The sequence below is a fragment of the Arvicanthis niloticus genome, chromosome 21 (assembly GCF_011762505.2).
Source record: "Arvicanthis niloticus isolate mArvNil1 chromosome 21, mArvNil1.pat.X, whole genome shotgun sequence".
Taxonomy (NCBI): domain Eukaryota; kingdom Metazoa; phylum Chordata; class Mammalia; order Rodentia; family Muridae; genus Arvicanthis; species Arvicanthis niloticus.
This window is the reverse complement of record NC_047678.1, coordinates 48,738,379-48,759,739: the sequence shown is the minus strand read 5'-3', so window position 1 is coordinate 48,759,739 and position 21,361 is coordinate 48,738,379. Positions and strand designations below refer to the sequence as shown.

The 21,361-nt window shown below is 38.5% G+C and overlaps 1 protein-coding gene across 1 annotated transcript in view; it reads left to right on the top strand.

The window, feature by feature from the left end:
- L3mbtl4 (L3MBTL histone methyl-lysine binding protein 4) overlaps positions 1-21,361 on the top strand; it is a 373,346-nt gene that overhangs the window by 94,027 nt on the left and 257,958 nt on the right. Inside the window, exons 9-10 of the mRNA XM_034483726.2 lie at positions 16,754-16,839; positions 18,474-18,584. Of these exons, the coding sequence (XP_034339617.2) occupies positions 16,754-16,839; positions 18,474-18,584 (197 nt within the window). The remainder of the gene's footprint in view (positions 1-16,753; positions 16,840-18,473; positions 18,585-21,361) is intronic.

Genomic DNA, 21,361 nt, shown 5'->3' with positions numbered 1-21,361 from the left:
TCTCTCTCCCTCTCTCTCTCCCTGGTACCCTCCTCTCCCTCTGACTATGGATCATAAGGGAGCTCTCATCTACCTCATCAACACCTGCCTAGATGCTACAATGCATCCCATCATGATGATAATGAACCATAAGCAAGCTCCCAATTAAACGCTTCTTTCAATAAGAGATGCCTAGGTTATGGTATCTCTTCACATCAATAGAACAGTGACTAAGATACAGGCACACACACATACACACAGAGAGAGACACACACACACAGAAATGTAGAAAATGAGTAAACCTACAAAGAGGTTATGCCAGTTCTAGATACCATAGGTTGCCAAAATTAAAAGCCCACTGGCAGATAGGCTACTTTTCAAGTTGTTGATCAGTGGGGGTGGTTCATATATTCCCCTCCTAAAGTTGCAGGTTATTGCCATCGCTCTTGGTTGCCCAAAGAACTTGATGTTATATAATAGAACAAGAGAAATAAGCTGGTATCACATCACCCTGGAAGCTTCATCCTAGTGTTGGTAGATTCTGTGTGTACGCTCATGAAGAAGAGTCATCACAGGCCTTACCCAGCTGTGTACTATTGTAAATTACAGTAACAATTGACCTTGCAAAATGCACCAGTGCACAATAGTGGCAACCATGTCTCTGGAGTAATCAGCAGCTAGTCTTCCTGGTTGAGCATTTTGACATAGTGTATTTGTCTGACTCTCTGATGTTGGATGTTTGGTTCCATTGCACCCCTTGGTTCAGGATAATGATGAGAAAGTGTGTGCATTTAGTCTTCTCACTGTACATGTGTCTTCATTTTTAAAATTATATTTATATACCTAGGAGTGGGAATTGCCAGGATACACATGGTAATTCTGTTATATAATATCTGAGAAACTTTTCTAAAGAGTTTGTGCCATTTTACCTTCTTGCAAAAAATGGGATCCCCCCTCCCATTTTGGCCACCCTGTTTTATATTATATTTTTATGGCTAAAATAATCTCATACTGAGGGAAGCATAAGGTGCCAGCCAGTGTGGATGTCATCTCTTGGAAAGAGATTTCACACTGTTCTAACAGCATGTCATACTACTGTGCAGAAGAAAGACTGAGACCCAGAGACTGATGGGTTGGCAGCAACTGGGACAACCTGTTGGCTACTTAGATGTACATGCACTTGACTCTGTTTAAACTTTGATGCCACTTCAGGACGCCAAAGTTGCACTTGGGGATCTCCCTAGATGTGTTAGTCTCTCTTCCCAGTGTGGCCACATTGAATAAATCTCCCTTTCCTTCTTTTTCTGAAACATTATCCTGCTGGATATAAGGTAGAAACTTATTGTGGTTTATTGGGTTTGTGCTTGTTTTTTTTTTTTTTTTTTTAGCACTATTCCCATTGGACAGCTTCTTAAGTGCTTGTCTGCCATTTGTATATATTCATAGAAATGTCTATTCAAATCCTTTATTCACTTTAAACTGCCTCTTTAAAATTTTCAACATTCAAATATTATATCATTGTTGTCTAAAACTTTGTATATTCTGAGTGGGTGATTGTGTATTGTGATAGAAGCCAGACAGGTGCTTTGCAAATGTTATGTTTTATTTTGTATGCTTCATTTCACATTCTCTTTAAAGGATTTGTTTTTGATTTAAGTGTATATTTGTGTGTCTGTGTGAGTGTATGCCACATGCTTGCAGATGCTTTCCAAGCCCAGAAAGTGATGTCTCATTTCCCAGAGCTAAATTTGCAGGTGGGTAGGAGCCACCTGAAGTGGGTGCTGGGAACTGAACTCCTGTGCCCTAGGAGAGCAACAAGTGCTCTTAGCTGAGCTGTCTTTCCAGCTCATATTTTCAGTCTTGATATTTTCCTTTGTATTCATTTCACATTTCTATAATTGGGTATTTGTGGAAGATAATTTTATAAAAAGAAAATATTTCTGTGCAGTTCTGGAGGCTTACAAGCGTGACATCTGAATCAGTTCACTCTAGTTGGAGGTTGCATTATGTCATGGCAGGTAATGGGCAGCAGAGGCCAATGGTTGGGAGATAAGGAGAAACAAATGGTACAGCCAGAACAGGGGCAGATAGCAAAAAGGCAGGTCAGGCCTTGTTCTTTTAAAATAACCCACTACCAGAAACTCAGCTGGTCCCTACAAAGTATCTCATGGCCCCAGTGACTAATGAAACTTCCACTAAGCCTTGCCTCACAAAGATTGGGTGCTTTCTATAGTGCTACTCTGGGGACCGTGACTTTAACAACTGTAGAGGACAGTAGGCTTAGTCTAAAACCACTGCATCCTTCGATGCATTATGTTAATATTATCTAGTTTTTTGTGGCTCTTAATCTTATTGTCAAGTCAGATAGTTTATTGTTAAATATCAGGTAAGAACATTAACTGTGGATTTAAGTCATTGGTTCATGTTTAATGAGTTGTAGCACATGACCCAAGACAGAGATTCTGTTTATTTTTTTGATTCTGTTATCCAGTTTCCAAGCACTATTTCTGAAGAGACCATTCTTTCTCCTTTGAATCTTTCACATATCATTTTTGAGACTAAGTTTACCATAGAATGTTGGGTTTGTTTCTGTAGTCACAGTTCTGTTGCATGAAGCAAATGCAAATATAGTGTTTAATATCCTAGCGCCATAAACAAATGCAAAAAGAATATAGACAATATTTCTTTTCATGTGCCAGGACTGTTTTGTAATCCAGTTCATAAGTAAGCAGTTGTGAGTTCTTCAAATTCACTTCTAATTTTCAAGACTGTTTTCTTCATCAGAACCTTTTAATGCTTGTATGAATTTGAGGGGATTTGCTTTTTCAAGAGAAATAACTGTTGTCATTTTGACAGGGTTGAATTAAATCTGTAGATTGCTTTGGAAAATACAGTGTTTAGTGGTGAGATTTCTGATCCATGGAGATGAGATGTTTTCAATTTCTTTAGGCTTTAATTTTTTCTTCAATGCTTTCTACTTCTTAGTTAACAACTTTTTACAAACTTTCCTTTGATTAAATTTTCACTTGGGAAGTTTTTAGGTGCTATTATAGATGGAATAGTTTTTTTTTTAACTTACCTTAATATTATTGTTATCACATGAAAAAGATATGTAGTCTTGTGTGTCCATGCTCTACCTGGCAAATTTATTGAATTATTTTATTCAATCCATATGTAATTGTGTCTCTGAATATTTCCATGGACTTTCAGACATGCAGTCATGTTGTCTGTCATAGGAGGTACCTTCACCTCTTCATTTACAGTTTGGTTGCCTTTTGCTGGTCTTCCTTACCCAATTGTTCATCCTGTGTCTGACATATCATTCCGAAAATGGAACTTGATTGATTTGTTCCTTATGAACAAGATTCGAACATCTTACCATTAGTATGATGCTAGCTTTACGTTTAAGTCAGATCTCTTCTTGGATTAAGAGCATTTCCCTTTTCTCTGAGACCTTTTCATAATTATCCACTGAACACGTGTACACCCTACATCCTACAGTATACCATTTCCTTCCCATGTAAAATAAAACAAGCTGCCTCCCCCATATTGATATTGCCCAATGTCTTTCTGCATCTGTGGAGAGGGTTTTATAGTTTTCTCTTTTGCCTTTTTCTGTAATTATTCCATTGATTGATTTTCCTATGACAAATCACAATGGTATTCTTGGTGGGGGGAAATCTCCCTAATTTTCATTTTATTTCATTCTTTTATTGTGTTGTTAGATTCAGTGTGCTGATAGTTTATTGAAAAACTTTTAGGCATATCCATATGGTCTGTTGTTTCTTGTCTTATCTCTGAAGCTTATTCTTCTTTATGGTGTTATAAATGAAATTTTTATTAATTTTAGTTTTTGATTGTTTATTCTTAGTGTTAAAATATAGTTTGTTTCTTTGTATTGATCTTCTAGCCTGAAGCTTTTCTGAATTACTCTCCTGGGCATTCCTTATGGTTTTCTGTCTGTGAAATGATATCATATGCAGATGGAGGTACTTTCATTCATCCCTGAGAGTTCTCAATGACTTTTGTTTCTTGTTTAATTTATCCCGTGTAGTATACCACTGGATAGAATTTTTCTCCCTAATTTTATGGAAAAAGATTTTTATCTTTTACAATTAAATATGATATATTTGAGCAAATGAAATAACTCTCTTTTGTTTGTAGCTTAAGTCTTTCTAAAAATAAAAATGTTGGTCTTCTATTGTATTAATTTGACATGAGCATATTTACAGATTCCCATGCTGTTCCAATCTTGTATTCCTGGGATAAATCTTACTAGAGGTAATTATTGTGTGTATATTATTTTAATATAGTATTTTAAAAATTATTTTATGATTTCACACATCCTTAGCATGTATATTTATTATACTTACCCTAATCCTTTTTCTCAAAGTCCTCCTAGAACTACCCTCCACCTAGCCACCCCTTCCTAACTTTGTAGATTATTTTTCCCTCTCATTCATTCAATTTGGTGGGCTATCAATAAAAGAAAGACTACCCCTGTCCACGTGTGGATTTGGCCATTCACTATAGCATGGATGACCTAAATAAAACTGAACCAGTGAATAATCCCCTAAACAAAACTCACTCTTCATCTACCAGCAGCCACCTACCATGTGTGGCTCCTCAGCTAGGATTGAAGATCCATGGACTCCCCTACCCCATGCTGGAATATTGACAGGCATGGCAGATAGCCACAGCTGCAGTGGTTTATGAGTACCTTGGTGTTTTCATGCCTATAAGACACCAGTCCATTTCACTCTTCCCTACCCTTGGCTCTGAAAGTCTCCTTGCCTTTTGCTGATGCTCCTATATATTTTGGAGATGGGTGTGTGATATAACCATTTCATTGATGATTGAGAAATCCATCTTCTATGACATATAAAGGACTCTCTGAGAACATCTGAGAGCTGCAGTAATATGTGGGAATAGATACACAAATTTAGAGGGCAGTTCAATCCTATGTTGTTCATCTAGCAAATTAATATTAGATTCACTTCTGTGGCCTATGAACTCCCCAACGAAGGGTTCTTGGTCAGATTTATAGCAGAGTTATGCATTCTGTGTGGAATGGGCCTTAAATCTATTCAGTAGTTACCCAATAACATTTGTTCCATTATTGCATTGGTAAGCATATCTTTCCAGGTTTTGACTCCTGTTCTCACAGAATTCACTGTGGGATTAGAAATTTGAGTTTAGCCCCAACTGGTTCATGGAACTCATCCTGTGATGGGGATTTGACTCCCTTGAGACATTCTGGTAGTCAACATGTGGCTTCACAGGCAATCCCGATGTCACCTTGTCAAGACAGGGTCATCTCTGGGATCCAATCCAGAAACCAGTAACAATATTGCTCAGTTTCCACAAGTGAATTTAGTGCAGACTTCTCTCTAGGATGATTCACAGAAAACAAGACAATGAAATAAAGTTGCAAGAAAGGTAAGTTATAATCAGAAGGCAAATCATTTTAATTTATTTATAGATAAAAGAACATCAACGACATACTCACCTCGACCCATCTTCAACTACCCAGTTTTTCTGCAACAGAATTCAGAATCACAGAGATAGCAGAAATATCTGAGAAAAAAATTCAGATTAATGACCACACAGAAGTCTAAAACACACATGCATAGACTAAGGTAATTTACCCAAAAGCTTGAGAAGACCATCTCCAGGATGACAAAAATAGTAAGTTGCATGAGAAAGTACAAAATACGGAAGACAAATTCAGCAAGAAATTTGAAGCATTGAAAAAGAGCCAAAGAGAGTAGCTGGGTTAAAAACAGTGGCCAGTCAGAGAAGAGCCCATCACCAGAGCTGAACTTGAAGGACAAACTCAAGATGGAGGCCAAAGCTGAAGCAAGAATATAATCAGAAATCTTTAAGAAAACCTTAAGGAGTACAACCAAAATTTCCATGAATTCTGTGAATACATTAAAGAGGCCAAACCTGAAGTCTATGGGATAGAAGATAGAATTTGACAGAAATGAAGTCAAAAGGAATAGACAAATTATTTAATGAAATTATAGCAGAAATTTTCCCTACCCTAGAGAATGATTAGACTTCCAAACATCAGAGGCATTTACACCCCAAACCATGTGACAGGATAGTAATTCTTCAGTACATTATCGTAGTCCAGATTTGAAAAATACAAAGAACACCACACACACACACACACACACACACACACACACACACACCATTTAATACTAAAAGAAAAGTGACAACTCACATACAAAGCAGGAATGTCAGAATAACTCACACCCTTTACCACAATTCTAAAAGCCAGACAAGCAGGGAATAATCTGTAACTATAAGGGAAAATGACTCTGAATTGAGAATGCAAAACCCAACAAGGTCGGTTCTCAGAACAGATGGAGAAGTAAGAATATTTCAAGACAAAATGTTTTATATCGTGTGAATTATGTAAGATTTGGATTGGAGATTCATTATGCATCTATATGTATCATGTTTAGGCATAGTACAATATAAGTAAAATTACACATTATTGATTTGATTGGTTTGTTTCTGGTAGCAATTAGTTTCAAATTTTAATGGTCAGAATTATTTTACAGAAAACAAATTCATCTTTCAGATATTACATATGTTTATGGATTTTTCAACATCTTTAGGCATAAATATGTTCATGTTTATAGATCATAAGATTTTATGTCTTCAATTAAATTTTTGTCAGAAAAAGTATGTTTTCTTTATTTGCCAAACTTATGTACTTTCAGAGGCAATTAAAGCTTTGAACAGCAGAGTAAAAGGAATTGATCTGTGTTGTTGCCACAGGTGTTTAGGGAGATTATCGTGGGTTCTAGATAATCGTGAAGGGTGAAAGGGAGACAGGGAAGACCATTTGTAAACATGCAGCAGTGAAAGCAACATCATTGCACAGATACACTCTCAAGTTTAAGTTATGGCTTCCATTGCTACTGCACAGGAGACTAAAAGCAAGACACTTCCTTTTCCTTTGGACAACCTTTGGCTGAGGCATTAGTTGAAATGATAAGTACGTAATAGATTGACTTTTAGAAAACCTTTCTATTTGAAGAAGTAGTGCTTCTCTCCACAAGGACAGCCATGCCTCACAAAGAGCTGTGGCATCTGAGGGGCAGGTAGTGTTCAGTAAGGAATCAGCTCCTGATTGATAAACAGGGTAAATCTGCTCCTTTTGTTAAGTAAAGCTATCAGCAGTGTTTGATGAAATATCAGTGGACTACCTCTGGAAAGCTAAAAAATAATTTTGTAGTGTGGGCAGAGGCCAGGAAACTAGAAGGGGGCCCAGGGGAGGGGAAAAGGGGTAGGGCTGTAGGGAAGGAGGAAGAGAAGGCTCACAGAACACATGGGCGATGAAAGTTGAAACAAGAGCAAGGGAGCATGGGAAAGGGGCAGAGGCACAGAGAAGAGGAGTTGGTTAATCTACTAACCAAAACTCAGAATGTATGAAAATAACATCTGGAAACTTGTTACTTTGTATGCTAATTATAAGGATAAAACTAAACTTAAAATTAAATGAAGAATATACCATAGATGGCAGCTCTACTTTTTCTTTCTTATTCTGGTTGCTGGAAGGGAACTACCATTTATAAAAACATGTCTGTGTATGAATTTACACTGTTCTCTATCACACAGTGTGTCTTGCTCATCAGATCGAAGAGCATGAAGAGACTTTCTTCAACAGGCTATGTGGCAGGCTGTTCTGTAGTTAATGAGAAGACCCTGCTCTCTAGTTTACCCTCACAAAGTGGGCAGATTGGCAGGAAACCCTCCCAGCCATGGAGACTGTCAGGATGAATGAGCCTGCTGGCAGTATGGGCTGCTCTCCTGAAGGCCTAGCCAAGGCTGGAGGGTCTCTGCAAACACTGCTACTCACTTTGGAGTGCTTACTGCATGTCCATCAAGCTGGGCTCAGTACATGGGTTCTCAGGGTCTTCTCAGTGATATAGGATGGAGAGAATTGAGAATCTTCTTCTAAAAGACAAGTCTATTATTTCTCTAACAGCTTAATTGAAGTAAAAACCACCAGCTGCATTAGTCATCCATTTAAAGTGTACCTCGTCAATATTGTTACCATATTTACAGAGTTGTGTAACCATTACCACGTACATTCTGACAACACTCTCACTACCCCAGAAAGAAATTCCCAGTAGTTACCCATTATTCTCCAACCTTCCATCTTTCTACAGTCATGACAACCACCAATTTACTTTTTGAGTTTTTACAAATGTACCTGTCCTAGATATTTTTTTGCAAACAAACAAAAAAAATTGCCTTTGTGTGTGGCTGCTCTCCTTGAACATAGTAGTGTCTTAGTTTTATCCACAATGTACTTACAGCTGTATGTCATCTAGCCTATATTAAATGGATAAAATACAATTTACTGAACTGTTTTTCCATTGGGAAGCATTCAGGTTATTTCTACTTAAGGTGTATTTCGAATAATACTACTATGAATATTTGGTTTTGTTTGAACACAGGCCTGTGGTTCTCACAGTGTTGTAGCTGGGGTGGTAGGTTTTGGATAATTCTGGAGCCTAATTATTAGTCCTTCTAAATTATTGGAGGACCAACCCTGCTGTTTTCCATGGATCTACATCACATGCATTGATTTGAGCATGGGGTTTCCTATTTTTTGGCATCTTGACTGACACTCCTCTGTCTTTCTAACTGACATAATTGGTATGATGCGAAATCTGATATTTTGGGTCTCATTTTTCTCAATTGCCCAGTGTGCTAGAGACTTCCCCACACTTGCCTGTTTCTGAGAGACTTTGTGACATTTGGGTCGATTTTTGTTTTGTGGACACATGTTGTCCAGAGAGATGAAGAAACCTGTCTTTGTGCACTGTTGACCTCCAAGCTGATTTTTTTCAGGGCACTTCAAGAACTTTGTTGCCCTCCTCTTACAACAGGCTACACAAAGTCTTACCCTCGGACCTCTAAGTGCAGCAGAAGGACAATGTCCAGGGCAGCACTAGGCACATGGAGTGAGAGCTTTTCAATAGAAAAAGCATTCAGAATCAGTCTCTGATGGGCGTGTGAAATCTGTTGCCATATGAAGGACTATTGGGCGGAAGGAAGTAGAGGCAAGACAAAATGGCTGAAAGCCCCTGCATGCACAGAGTGAAGCACTCCAGGGCTAACACACATGGCTACAGGGTCAGGTTGTGGGAAGGAGGAGATGAGGCAAGAAGTGATGCTGAGAGTCCTCAGATAGCTTTCTGATGGCCTTTTAAGAGGTTTTACCTTAATTCATAGACATTTTGGTTATTTTGAGCAGTGTGGGATCAAGAGAAAAAAAAAAGACCTCCCTGCCAAACTAAATGATGTTAAACTGCCAAAATCAAAACTTATGCCTCCCACCATAAGTTATATCCTCTACAGGAAAACAAACAAACGGGAAAACATGCAGATCACCCGGGAGCACACACTACATTCTTGTCTCCTGCGCATCCTTCACTAATGCAAACGTTCTTCACTTCCTTGTTTACACGCTCCACATTTTTGAGGACCTCAGTTAGTTGCACAGTGCTCCTCCTCCCAGATTTGACATAAGCTTCCTCATGATTAGATGAGTCCTTGTCGTTTCTGCAGGATGTCAGACATCTCAGAAGCCATGTCAATGGCCATGCTTGTTCCCATTGTGTCCTGACAGGTGCATGCATGGCACACTATCTCTTCCTGTTAGTGGTAACCTGGTTACAGGACGGTAGGAGAGTGACTCAAGTTTCTCCACTGAACAATTACTCTATCCCTGGTGAAATGAATCCATATCTGATGGGGAATTACTCCAAGATTATACAAATATTCTATCTCTGACCCAATCTATACTCACTAGTTCCTAGCATTTGCTGATATTGATTAGACTGATCAGCACAATGCTCGCTAAGTGGTGATGTTCAAGTACCACGTGTCCTCCCATGTGTGTCAGCTGCTTTCTTCTTCCCTGACCGCTGTTTGCTTCTTTCACTTTCTGCTTTGTGCTACCGAGAACTCATGGATCCTACTTTATATAGAGCACTGTAAACTGCTATGTACATTATGTGGGGGAAAGGGCTGCCTTCCTTGACAGTAGAGCTAGTAGAAGACAGAGATGGGGGTTCATTTGCTAAATGAATCTGTGATGATTATAAAGAATAACAAAGTTGTTAATCAAAGAGGTAATGCCTATCCAGAAAGAGGAAGGGTGCGTTGTAGAGAGAATTATATGGTGGTATGTGGTTTGTGGTTTGTATATCATTTGTATAATGTATTTGCTATCTTTAAGTTCTGGAGAACAAGAGTTTGACATGGGATGGGTATAGTATACTGTAGTGTAGTATAAGAATATTAATGAGAAGTTAGAAGGGCAAGGAGATCAAGGCTGCTGTTTGCAAGATCTTTAGAGGTAGTAATGAATCTATAATGAAGGCAATGAAAGAATTGGCAACAGTAGGCCAGATTAGAGTGCAGTAGGGATTCCATTATGGAGAAGCATGGTGGGATAGTTCTATCATGTTAGGTGAGATTACAACTTGTATTACTGTTTTCATTTGGAGATTAAGCATGACATGAGAAGATGTCCTGTTGACAAGGGGTGGATATGTGATGACCAACCTTGCTTGTCATCTTGACCATAACTTAATTAGAAACTGTTGATCAGGATGTGGAAAACTCAGACCCCTAGAATGTGTACATAGGTCTAACAGTGCCTGTCAGAACTTGAAGCAGCCATCTGCTTTTGGCCCCACGGTGCTGCCTGAAGATGTGTCTGCAGTAGTTTATGGATTCTCATAAATTCCTCATTTGTTATTGGCATTCTCTTTAACGGATTTATGTCTGGTCTTTCATAGTTATGTTGGGTCAGTTTTCATTCACTGACTTGCCTTTCACACTTCCAGAAATATTTGTTGACGCAACCTATTGGCTTTTAATCTATGTTCACTGTGACTTTATATTACTGTATTAGTTGTGCTTTATTATTTTGCTTAAATAGCATTATATTTATAGTGCTCCAGCTGCAAAATTTGCTATTTTTGTTGCCTTTTGTTTTTCCCTCCTAGTCATTCCTACCATGTAAAAACACTTTTGCTAGTCCCCTTTACTTAGTTAACTGTGATCTAATTAGGGCTCGAAACCACTTCAAGATCTTAGTGGTTTTTTTTTTTTTTTTTTTTTTTTAACACATTAAGCATCTTTACTTTGTCCCACAGCACAATCAAGCTGATTCTGATTAGTAGTGGGGATTTTTTTTGGTGGTTGTTGTTGTTGGTTTTTTTTTTTTTTTTCAGTTGCTAAGGGGCTAAGACTTCTCCAGTTCCTTGGGAATAACCTAATCTGGTGGTTGCACATGCTGGCTAGGAGGATTTAGTGGCCGACTTCAGAAGTGACTTTTTACTTTGACCTTGAGCTGTTCTTTGTCCTTACCTGCGTTAGTTACCATGAGGCAGAGGACCATAACTAACTGCAGAGGAGTCCAAAGTTGCCGTTTCTTCCCAGAAGAAAACATCTTGAATCCTTGGCACTCCATGCTATACATATTTTGCTGTCTCCCAAGGGATTGTATACACACACTCAAGAACGCCCACACTCGATTTCCTATCATCGGGGTTTGAGTAGTGCATTCTTTGCAATTAATTAGACAATTTTTCTGTTATTAATCACTCCTTTAAAAACACCGTTATTGGGGCCATTTAGCTAGCTCTGCAGGGAAAGGACCCTGCTATCAAGCCTGCTGACCTGAGTTCTAGCCTAAGAGAGCTGATTACCACATGCTATCCTTTAGCTTCTGCTCACATGTGGCAGCCTCTCATGACTCACAGATACACAAATGAATTTGCACTAAAAGTTGTAAATGTCTCTATTAATGTTTGGCTGCACTTCTAGAGGAGCACAGTAAGAGTGAATGTTTATTTCTGCATTTAAAAACTAAGTCTAACACTTAAGCTTGTGAATAAATGCTCAATTGAGGAGATTTCCTGAGATGATGACTACAATTCCTAAAACCAAGGGAGACCCTAGAACTGACTCTCCAAGAATAACAGCAGTGCTTTCTCTCTATTTCCAAAACCACGTCTCAGCTGGATATCTAAGATAGTTTAGACATTTGTAGAACACGTGAAATGTTGTTGATAGTGAGTAACTACATTGTGATTTCCCTGTAGACTTAAATTGCAAATAGCAAAATTCATGCTAAAAAGAAATGTCTTATTGGGTTTCTGAAATGTACTAATTATATATGGCTCAAAGAATTATTGCATTGGTAGTAATAAGCTAGTTCCTAAATGTGTAGTTCACTGCCATGGATAGTTAGGGTATTAATTAATTAACTTAAACGCTACCAACTGCGCACAAATTAAGTGTGAAGAACAGTTGGGGCCTGAGGCTTTAACAAGGAACAAATTCAGTAATGAAGTAAGAGAACAGTCAGGTCAGTCATAGAAGAACTCTGAGTGGAATATTATGTAGTTAATGAGAGGGGGGAACAAAGACAGAACAACTACAGATTTTTACTCAAAGTTTAGGTGGGAGAGAACAAGGATGCTGGTTAACTGACCTGAATGGTTACAATTCATAAGAAGCAGACAGCAGGCAAGGTCAAGTTCAGTGCTAGCAAAAGCTGCGCAGACTCGTTACTTGTTGGTGGTTTCACTAGATTCTGAGTTCTGTTCACTTCTTAATTTTTTTTCTGCATCAATTTCAACTCAGCTGTATTTTGAACAAAACAATTACAGAATGAGCTCTCTGAACTGAATAAGGTAGTTCACACCTGTCTCAGCACTCAGAAGACAGGAGGATAGCTGGAGGTTTGTGGCTAGCCTGAGCTACATGAGGCATTATCTTTAAAAAAAAAACAAACAAATAATAACAACAACAAAACAGAAAAAAAATTAACAAAATCTGTCTTGACAAAAGCCAGAGGCACAATTCTCCAAATGATAGATCAAAGAGTGGTGGGTGACCAGGTGACAGATCTGACAGCCTGTGACTAGGTTTATTTAGTTACTTTGCCTGAAGGTTTTCACCCCCTTCTTTAATTGTGTGGAGCTCAATAGGCACTGGAGGCTTCTGGCATCACTGGCACTCTAAATACAAGAGCTTTGTTCTAACGTTTGCTGTTTTAAAGAACAAAGTGAATCTGAAACCTGATTCTTTTTCAGATTCATTATCTGAGGCTTTCTAGGGATTAAGGCTTCTGAAATCACATGCTAGCTCGCAATCATACAGTGTTGGCATGGGATCATTAGTGATCACGTGATCTGTGGTCCATGAATATCCCACCTCCCCCATTTCCCCTTCCTCCACATATAGAAACTGTGCTGCTTTCTGTTTGGAATGGCTTTCTTGCCAGAGGCCTGCACGCTGAGGTGAGCATCAGGCTTCCTTTAATTCTCTTCAAAATCTAAAACAGAGCGACAATAAGTGTTGTCTGCTAGGCATTTTGGGTAATCTACACTCAGAATAAGAGGACAAACCATCCAGAGCTTAGCTGCTACTAGACCCACCATCCTAATTTTTCTCAGTAATTTCTCTTGAACAGAGTCTTGGGGAGACATCTTACAGGGGTATAACAGCACTCAGCCTCAGCGCAACAAGTCAGGAGAAAGGAGCTCCAGTGTTGATCTCACTTTGACTTGTTTCCCTTTGGATGAGTCACATAAAATGTCAGGCATCTCTCTCTCTCTCTTTTTTTTTTTTTTCTCAGAAGAACAAAGCATGGTGTTCTTGTGTGAAGCAGAGTATGGAGTGCTTTGTTTCCTTGTATGATGTTATGTAATAAACGGCTTTCCCTTGGCATTATCCACCATCCATACTACTTGGATGAGTGGGTCATGTTAACCTGGTACTTAGTTCATTCGACATACATGTTTATGGTCTGAATTTCCTTTATCCTGGTTGGACCCACGCCTTATCAGAAGATCCCTTTTACTATTGATTATTAAGTGGAGCAGCTGCCCATCATGTTTATGCTGACTAGCGTCCTGTAACTTCTGAGTCTTTCATTGTCTGTAAGAATAATGACGGTTATCATACGTTTCCATGGGAAGGTCACCTAGGCCAGGGAGTTAGTTAGGACTTGTGCTGCCGCCTTTTGATTCCAGTATATTCAGATCAGTATTACAGGGGCTAAAACAAGTTTCTGCTTAGGTTTCTGGAGAAAAAAAAATAACCAAGGATCAATCCCCTTATGAAGAGTCTGAATCTGATCTTAGTTGCGCCGTCCTTATATGGAACGAACATCCGAATGGTATATTTCCCTTATTTGTATGGCATTACCAATCCTAACCAGATGGCTATCGATTAGTATTATTCAGGATTCTTTCTAGTTGTACCACTAGCCAGTGTGATGAAGTAATGACATCCTGTTCCCATGGTACTTCTAAGACAAGTAGCAGCAACGGAAAATACCTTTATGCTGGAATTCTGCTCAGAACTGTAGGAAGGTATGCTCCAGCATCCTCTGAGCTCTGCTATTTGTCACTCCTGAACATCAAAATATTAAAGGCCAACCTATCAGGAGATGAATTTTATGTACACTACAGGTACACACTAAGTACCATAGAGTGCCATATATTTGCTACACATGGGCCCTACCTGCCTGATGGGGTTTATGTATGGGGTAACACAGAGGCAGCAATGCAATGCCAGCCTTTTGTTGTAGGGGAATGGGCTTTTTCTGGAGGAGAACGCTGAGCAGAAGGAAGAGATAATGGGGTGCTTATAAGGAGAAAGGCTCCAGGACACACTTGTCTGGATCTAGATCTGACTATACATAGATTGTGAATAGTATTCAGGCATCTGCTTGACTTACATTCTCTAAATAATGCTCTTTATAAAATGTTTAAAAATGAAGGAATGTAATCAGCAATACCGGGAAAATTAGACAGAAGTTCATGAAAACTTTAGTATACCATCATGGGCTTGTAAAACATAATTTATCTTTTAAGATTAAAATATGATTATATCATTTCCCTCTTCTCTTACTTCTGTCCAAACTGTCCTGTGTATTTGGTTGGGAAAAAAAGAGAGAGAGATTTCTGAATAACATAGCCAGAATGTATCACTGCACATCAATTGTAAGCTTTTCAACCCACACATGTTGAGCTTTTTGTTGGTTTCCTGTTACACCAGAAAGAAATCTCATATCTGAGTCCTATGTCTGAAACACTCGGTGTTTTCAGCTGCAGGGACATACCTTCACCTTCTGGGAGGCTACCATGCACAGAGGCAAGAGCCTGCACTGTTCTGGGAGTCTCTTAGACTCCACTGACCAGTGACTCAATAGGACATTTCTCATACCTGCAATTAGAGTTTTGTTAGATTGTCAATGGCTCTTGGGGTAAGCATTATCAACCATAGTGTTTTCTGTGTGTGCCTCTGTGTGTATATGTGTGCTTAGCGTGTTTATGTGTATTGTGTCTATGTGTAATTTCAGATAAGTATAGAACAATATTACTCCTTATGTCTTTCTTAGGATTACTCATTTCTCTTCCCTCCTTTCCTCCCTCCCTCCCTCCCTCCCTTCTTCCCTCCCTCTCCTTCTGTGTGATTCTTCTTCCCAATCCAAAATTAAAACCTCCCAGTGTTTCTCATTTCTCCCTCATATCAACTCTACCTTCCTATTCCCTCTTCAGACTTGGTATTTTAAATATTTAAGCACAAACTCTTAACTTCCTGAAATACCTCTTACACATCTGGATAATGATTTAGCTGTAACTTCTATAAGTAGCAATAAAAGAGCACTCATTCACACAGCTGTAGACATTTTTCCAGTACTGTATTCAGGGGCAACAATGATAGCTTTATAATATGGAATACTCTCATTCATTAAGAAAATAAAAATCAACATTTTGCAATTCTGTTCATTAAAACAACTTTAAAATAAAACTAATTGGATGACAGTAAGATTAGTGCAATGAGAGGGGGAGAGAAAACACTAATAAATAAATGTAATAAATTAATTAATACTAGAAATGAAGGATAGAAGAGAATAATAACACAACACAAATACATCTCTGACAAGGGGCAGTTAATAATAAAAGAACAGTTACGTCAAAAATACCAACATACTTGGCAAAAGCAAATTAGGTTGCTGTATTGCTAGTATCAAATGTGTGCCTTTAAATGTGCAGTATGTATTTAAACATTTGTTATGTATGCTTCTAAAATTGGTGGTAGGCTGCTTCCCATATGTCCCCTCTCCCAGTAGTCTCCACCTTCAGGAGGTGACCACTAAGGTTACATAGTGTAAGCCAGTCTCAGAAACCCAGAACACATAAAATAAAATGCAATGGTACGTATAGCTATCTTGCAACACTGTAGGTACACAGCTTTAGTAACAAGAATAGACCTCAACAATGGAGGGGTTGGAAAGATTCTTAGAACCTTTCTTCAGCTTCATGGCACAAGGTCAGACGGGTGAGTCTAGGTTTTCTCTGAGTCCTAAGAAGCCTAACTCTTAGTAGTCAGAGTTCTGACTGCCACTTAGGTCTAGGAAGACCTGGCAAAATCACCTGGCCTAGGTGAGTGAACTCATGAAGTAGTCAGTGAGTGCTTATACACATTGGCTTGGTCCTCTCAGAGATTAGCAGAAGAGAATCTAAACTTCTGAGAGTAAGACTGAAGCAAGAGAATATAAACTTCTGATGATACAGAGTGAGTCTTTAGGTGACAGTGTTGTTCATAGTACCTGAGGATCTGTGTGGAATCCTCTGACCTCTGTGTGTGTGTGTGTGTGTGTGTGTGTGTGTGTGTGTGTGTGTGTGTGTATGTGTGTGTGTTTCCTCAGGTTATCCTCATCCAGATAAGTTTTCCTGGACAGACTACCTGCAAGCTACTCAAGCGAAGGCAGTCCCTGCCAAGGCCTTTAACACGGTGAGTTCCTGTGGTGCCCACTCACATACATGAAGTGAGTGAGGCTGACTGCTGCCGCCGCTCTACCTGACTCTAGTTCTTAAATCCAGGTGATGATTTCATAACCAATTTGCTTTGCTTTTGATTAATGGTGCAACATTGAACTCTCTATGTAGACCAAGATGCCCTCAAGTTCACAGCGATCTCTGGCTCCCAAGCGCTGGGATTAAAAGCTTACTTTTAATCATTCTGGTGACTAGACAAGATTCAAAACAAAACACTGTTTTATTTTTCTAAGAGAGAATCTAATAGCTGGATGTAGATACACAGAAGAATGAAGTCTGGGGTCCCAGGCTACAGGAGTTTCAAGCTGTCAAAGCTTGAGTAGCAAATGTGCCAAATGTCTGGTGGCTTCTCTTTCTCTCTTGCCTTTTTCCAAATCTTCATTTGATTTTCCTAGAGAATGAATTAAGATGATAGAAATATTTAGCTACAAAACCTTCTAGGGTCTGTCATGGGTTATCTTGGATTCAGCTCAAATATGTACATTTGGCGTCTACAATGTGGAACGATTACATTCCTTGTGGAGGATACCAATCTGGGGGAGAAAAGAAAACTTTTTAGACACCTAATTGTATGGACACAGTCCATTTAGTAGGCATAGCAATGCTTTCAATGGCTTAACTATTTATAACTCACACATTAATAGAGTTTTATTTTCTTGTGGCCACTGCTAGACTTGAGGGATTCAGTGTGATTTCATTTCCCCGTAAAGTCAGCTGAACACTTTTCACATGAAAGGGCTTTTGAAGGAAAGCCTCCACTAACCCATAAAAACCTTTGGAGTCGTCTCACATTTGACCACTACATTTCTTAGTACACTCACCGCACCCAATGGGCTCCCCATCTTATTTCCTTTATTGTTTGTATTCTTGCCTTTATGGAGTCTTGGTCCCAAATATTTTAAAACTCAGACCTAAAGTCATAGGCGAGTTGGTGAAAGAGGAACTTGTGTCTTTTAAGTTACATCGTGGTTAGATTTTAAGAGAATTCTTAAGTTAGCCCTAAGCAGCTTTTCTCTAAGAGTATACTAAAGTTTAAATTTAGAAAGCACTGTGTTTATCTTTTTTAAGTGATGTGCTAAGTAAATGGAGTGCCTTTTAAGACACACAGTTTAAATGGGCAGTAAAAATAATAGTAAACAATCCTATTTTATATTGATTTCAGAAAAAAATCTAAATGAGTAGACTGTAGTTAAGAAACTTTCAAACCTTGATATAATTATATTGATAAAATTCATAACTGAATCTGTCTTCGTGTTATAGTTATCTCGAAAGTGCCCAAATTTTTTCTTTCTAATAAATTTCCATAATACTGATTTGCGAATGTGCATAGAATCCTATATGCTCTTAAAACTAAATCCCAATTTTGTTAAAGATCTGTGTGTTTGCACCACCACCACGCTGCTGGGGCACCTGGCTTGCCGGCTTCCCTGACTTCTTGCTGGCTTCCCTGCCATCTTGCTGGCTTCCCTGCCTTCTTGAGCTGTGATATGGTGGGCACCTGGCTTGCCGGCTTCCCTGACTTCTTATGCTGTGATTTTGTGGGCACCTGAATCGTCGGCTTCACTAACTTCTCGTGCTGTGATGTTGCAGAGGGCTCCACATGGTTTTTTGCCAAACATGAAGTTGGAAGCTGTGGACAAACGGAACCCACGGTTAATTCGTGTGGCCACCATTGCAGACGTTGATGACTACAGAGTAAAGGTACATCTTTACTTATTATATCGGCTCCCCAGTATTTCTTGCGCCTCCCCCATCTTGTTTCCTTCATCTTCCTCAGTTTTCAATTCTAATGCAGAGTAGGTTTGCACTGGAGAAAACTTTTTCTGTGGAGAAAAGCCATTATGGATCTAGTCTTGATGACTTCCTTCAAGTAGAGGATGGAAATAGTTTTCTTGAGACAAGAGACCATGTAGCTCACAGAGCAGGTACACGGTGATGCTTTGAAAACTATAGCTGCTTTCTTCTCTTTTGCATGTCTTAGGGTATTTTCATGTCAATTAGGCAATCTCTGGGCTGAACAGGACCATGACTGAGAGAGATTCCTAAGACATTTCTACTTAGACATTGTGTAAGTTCTTCCTTAAAAAAAAAAAAAAAAAAAAGGATTTTTTTCTCCTTTTTGTTGGCATTATCACATTTTTCTTGAACCCATTGTCATGATTTCTATGAGTCTTTATTTTCTTCTTTGGATATAAAGAAAACCAAAATGAATTTTGGTCACTGTAGCCAAAAAGCCAGAGCTGAATCAAGGGAGCTGATGAGCAGATTTCTGTATTGTTCTTGTTGAAGACACAGCTTTGAAATGAAATTTTCTAAGATAGACTCATTTGGTCTTTTTCATACAGAGAGCAGAAAGCATTTGTCAGCTTGACTTCATTATATTTTGGAAGGAATAACGGTTAAAAACAAATTTTTTTAATCCAAGCACAGTTTGTTTTCATAGTAATAAAACCAGTGAAGTAAACTGATTTAAATAGGCATTATATCAAAAATGTATTTGTTTGTGTCAGTTTGATACAATTAAAAGGAAACTTTACTTCATTTGCTTTATCTTTCATTTGAATAATTCATTTGATACAGTTGCAGGTACATGGGTCTGATAAAATGCAGAGGCAAGAGTGGGGCTGTACCAGTGCATATTAGCACCACACATGGCGGGATTCTTTGTTCATCTGACAAATAAAGTAACAAGTATGTTCATGAACCAAGTAACTGTTGTCTCCCATAAAATAGGCAGCAACATTGTGTCTTAAATTCCATTGTAAGTGTGGTATCCCAGTCTCACTTGGACTCATTGTTTCTTCCCGGCACTCGGGGTGGCAGCACATGCCTACTCACATTGGCTCTACAATAAAAATTCTCAAATAGATTTACATGTATAACTGTCATGTTTAGTTACTAGCTTTCATTTTAAATTTATTGCATTTTGGTTTTAATAACATACAAAAATGATCTAGATTTTTATTAAAGAAATATTTTATTGATATCCCTAAGAAATGTATTCTGCCTTCCACTTATTTGCTGCCAGCTTATTATATGAACGTCTTGAATTAACCTATTTATTATCTTAAAATATAATTTAAAAAAATTTATCTCCTTGGGTGAGTTTATTAGATTTCTCATTTACCATCTCAGCATTGAGGTTTTAAAATCTTTTGAACAAACATTTAGTATTTAGCTGATCACTGCAATGCAATATTTCATTTTTGTTGTTATTCTTTGTAATTCATGGAAACTCTCCTTATTGGGAAGAAAAAGAATATGCAGTACTTGTGAAAGTATTAAAGCCACAATTATTATCTCTGTGGTCTTTAGAATAATAGAAGGCCTTTAGGATTTTAGAGTTAAATTAAAACGTGTTTTTTGTAAGTGGCTACCTTATATAGCATGCAGTCTACCAAAAGGTACTAGTTTTGGAATATATTTAAATGTCTTGAGTCTCACACATAACCTTGGCCAATTTTTTTGCTGCCTATTTTTGGCAGAACTTGTCTCTACTCCCTTCCTTCCTTCAGCCAGTCCCACAGATGGGTACATACTTGTCTTGCCCTATGAGGCACAGATCTGTGAACTGATCATTTTCTAACAAAACACAAGAGTCAAAAGTATTAACTCAAAATCCATTCCTCAATGTCCCTCCAGAGGAAAGGCATTAAAATGAGGGCGGGATTTTTCTCTGATCTCTTGTGTACAGAGGCTGAAGGTCTTTGGCTGGTGAGAAAGTATTTGAAGCTTTTTGATCTCCTTTCTTGGCAATTCCTACATTCCTCAGTTGGTGTGTTGATCTCAGCATTCTATGATGTTTCTCCTGCAAAGCCAGTTTCTTTCTAATACTTTTTAATTATTGGCCGATAATAGACACTAGCCCCGTGAACAGAGGAGTGAAGGAGAGGGGAGCACTGAATGTACTTTGGGGTTCTATCAGTTGAATATGTGTAAATTTTTCCCCCATTCTCAGCCCTTTCCTAACTAATACTCTGTTAGAAATCTGATTCTGCAGAAGGTGTCAAGAAATGCCTCAGCTTGATCTGAGCTTGGCTTCTTGTTCTGACCCTCTTAGCTTTGCAGTTAGTTTGGTAATGTCTCTTCACTGGTGTGTAGCTATTACAGAAGTAAATGAAAGGACCATAGTGGACACACCGGTAAAGGTTCCAGGAGTTATAGACACTGCAATGCCAGACACAGCAAACCACTCACTGGGGAATGCGCCGTCATTCTGGACTCTAGACTCAGTGTATTATCCAGTGTACCTCCACAGCTGTATTGTCACAACAACATCTTTAAGAAGTTTTTGTCTCTGCCTTATGATTGATGAAGAGAGCTTAAGAAACATCAACCTAGTTTCAGAGAATTAAACTCAGGGCCAAGGTTATATATACATACATATATATGTATATATATGTATATATATATGTGTGTATACACACACACACACACAAATATATATATATATATATATATATATATATATATATATA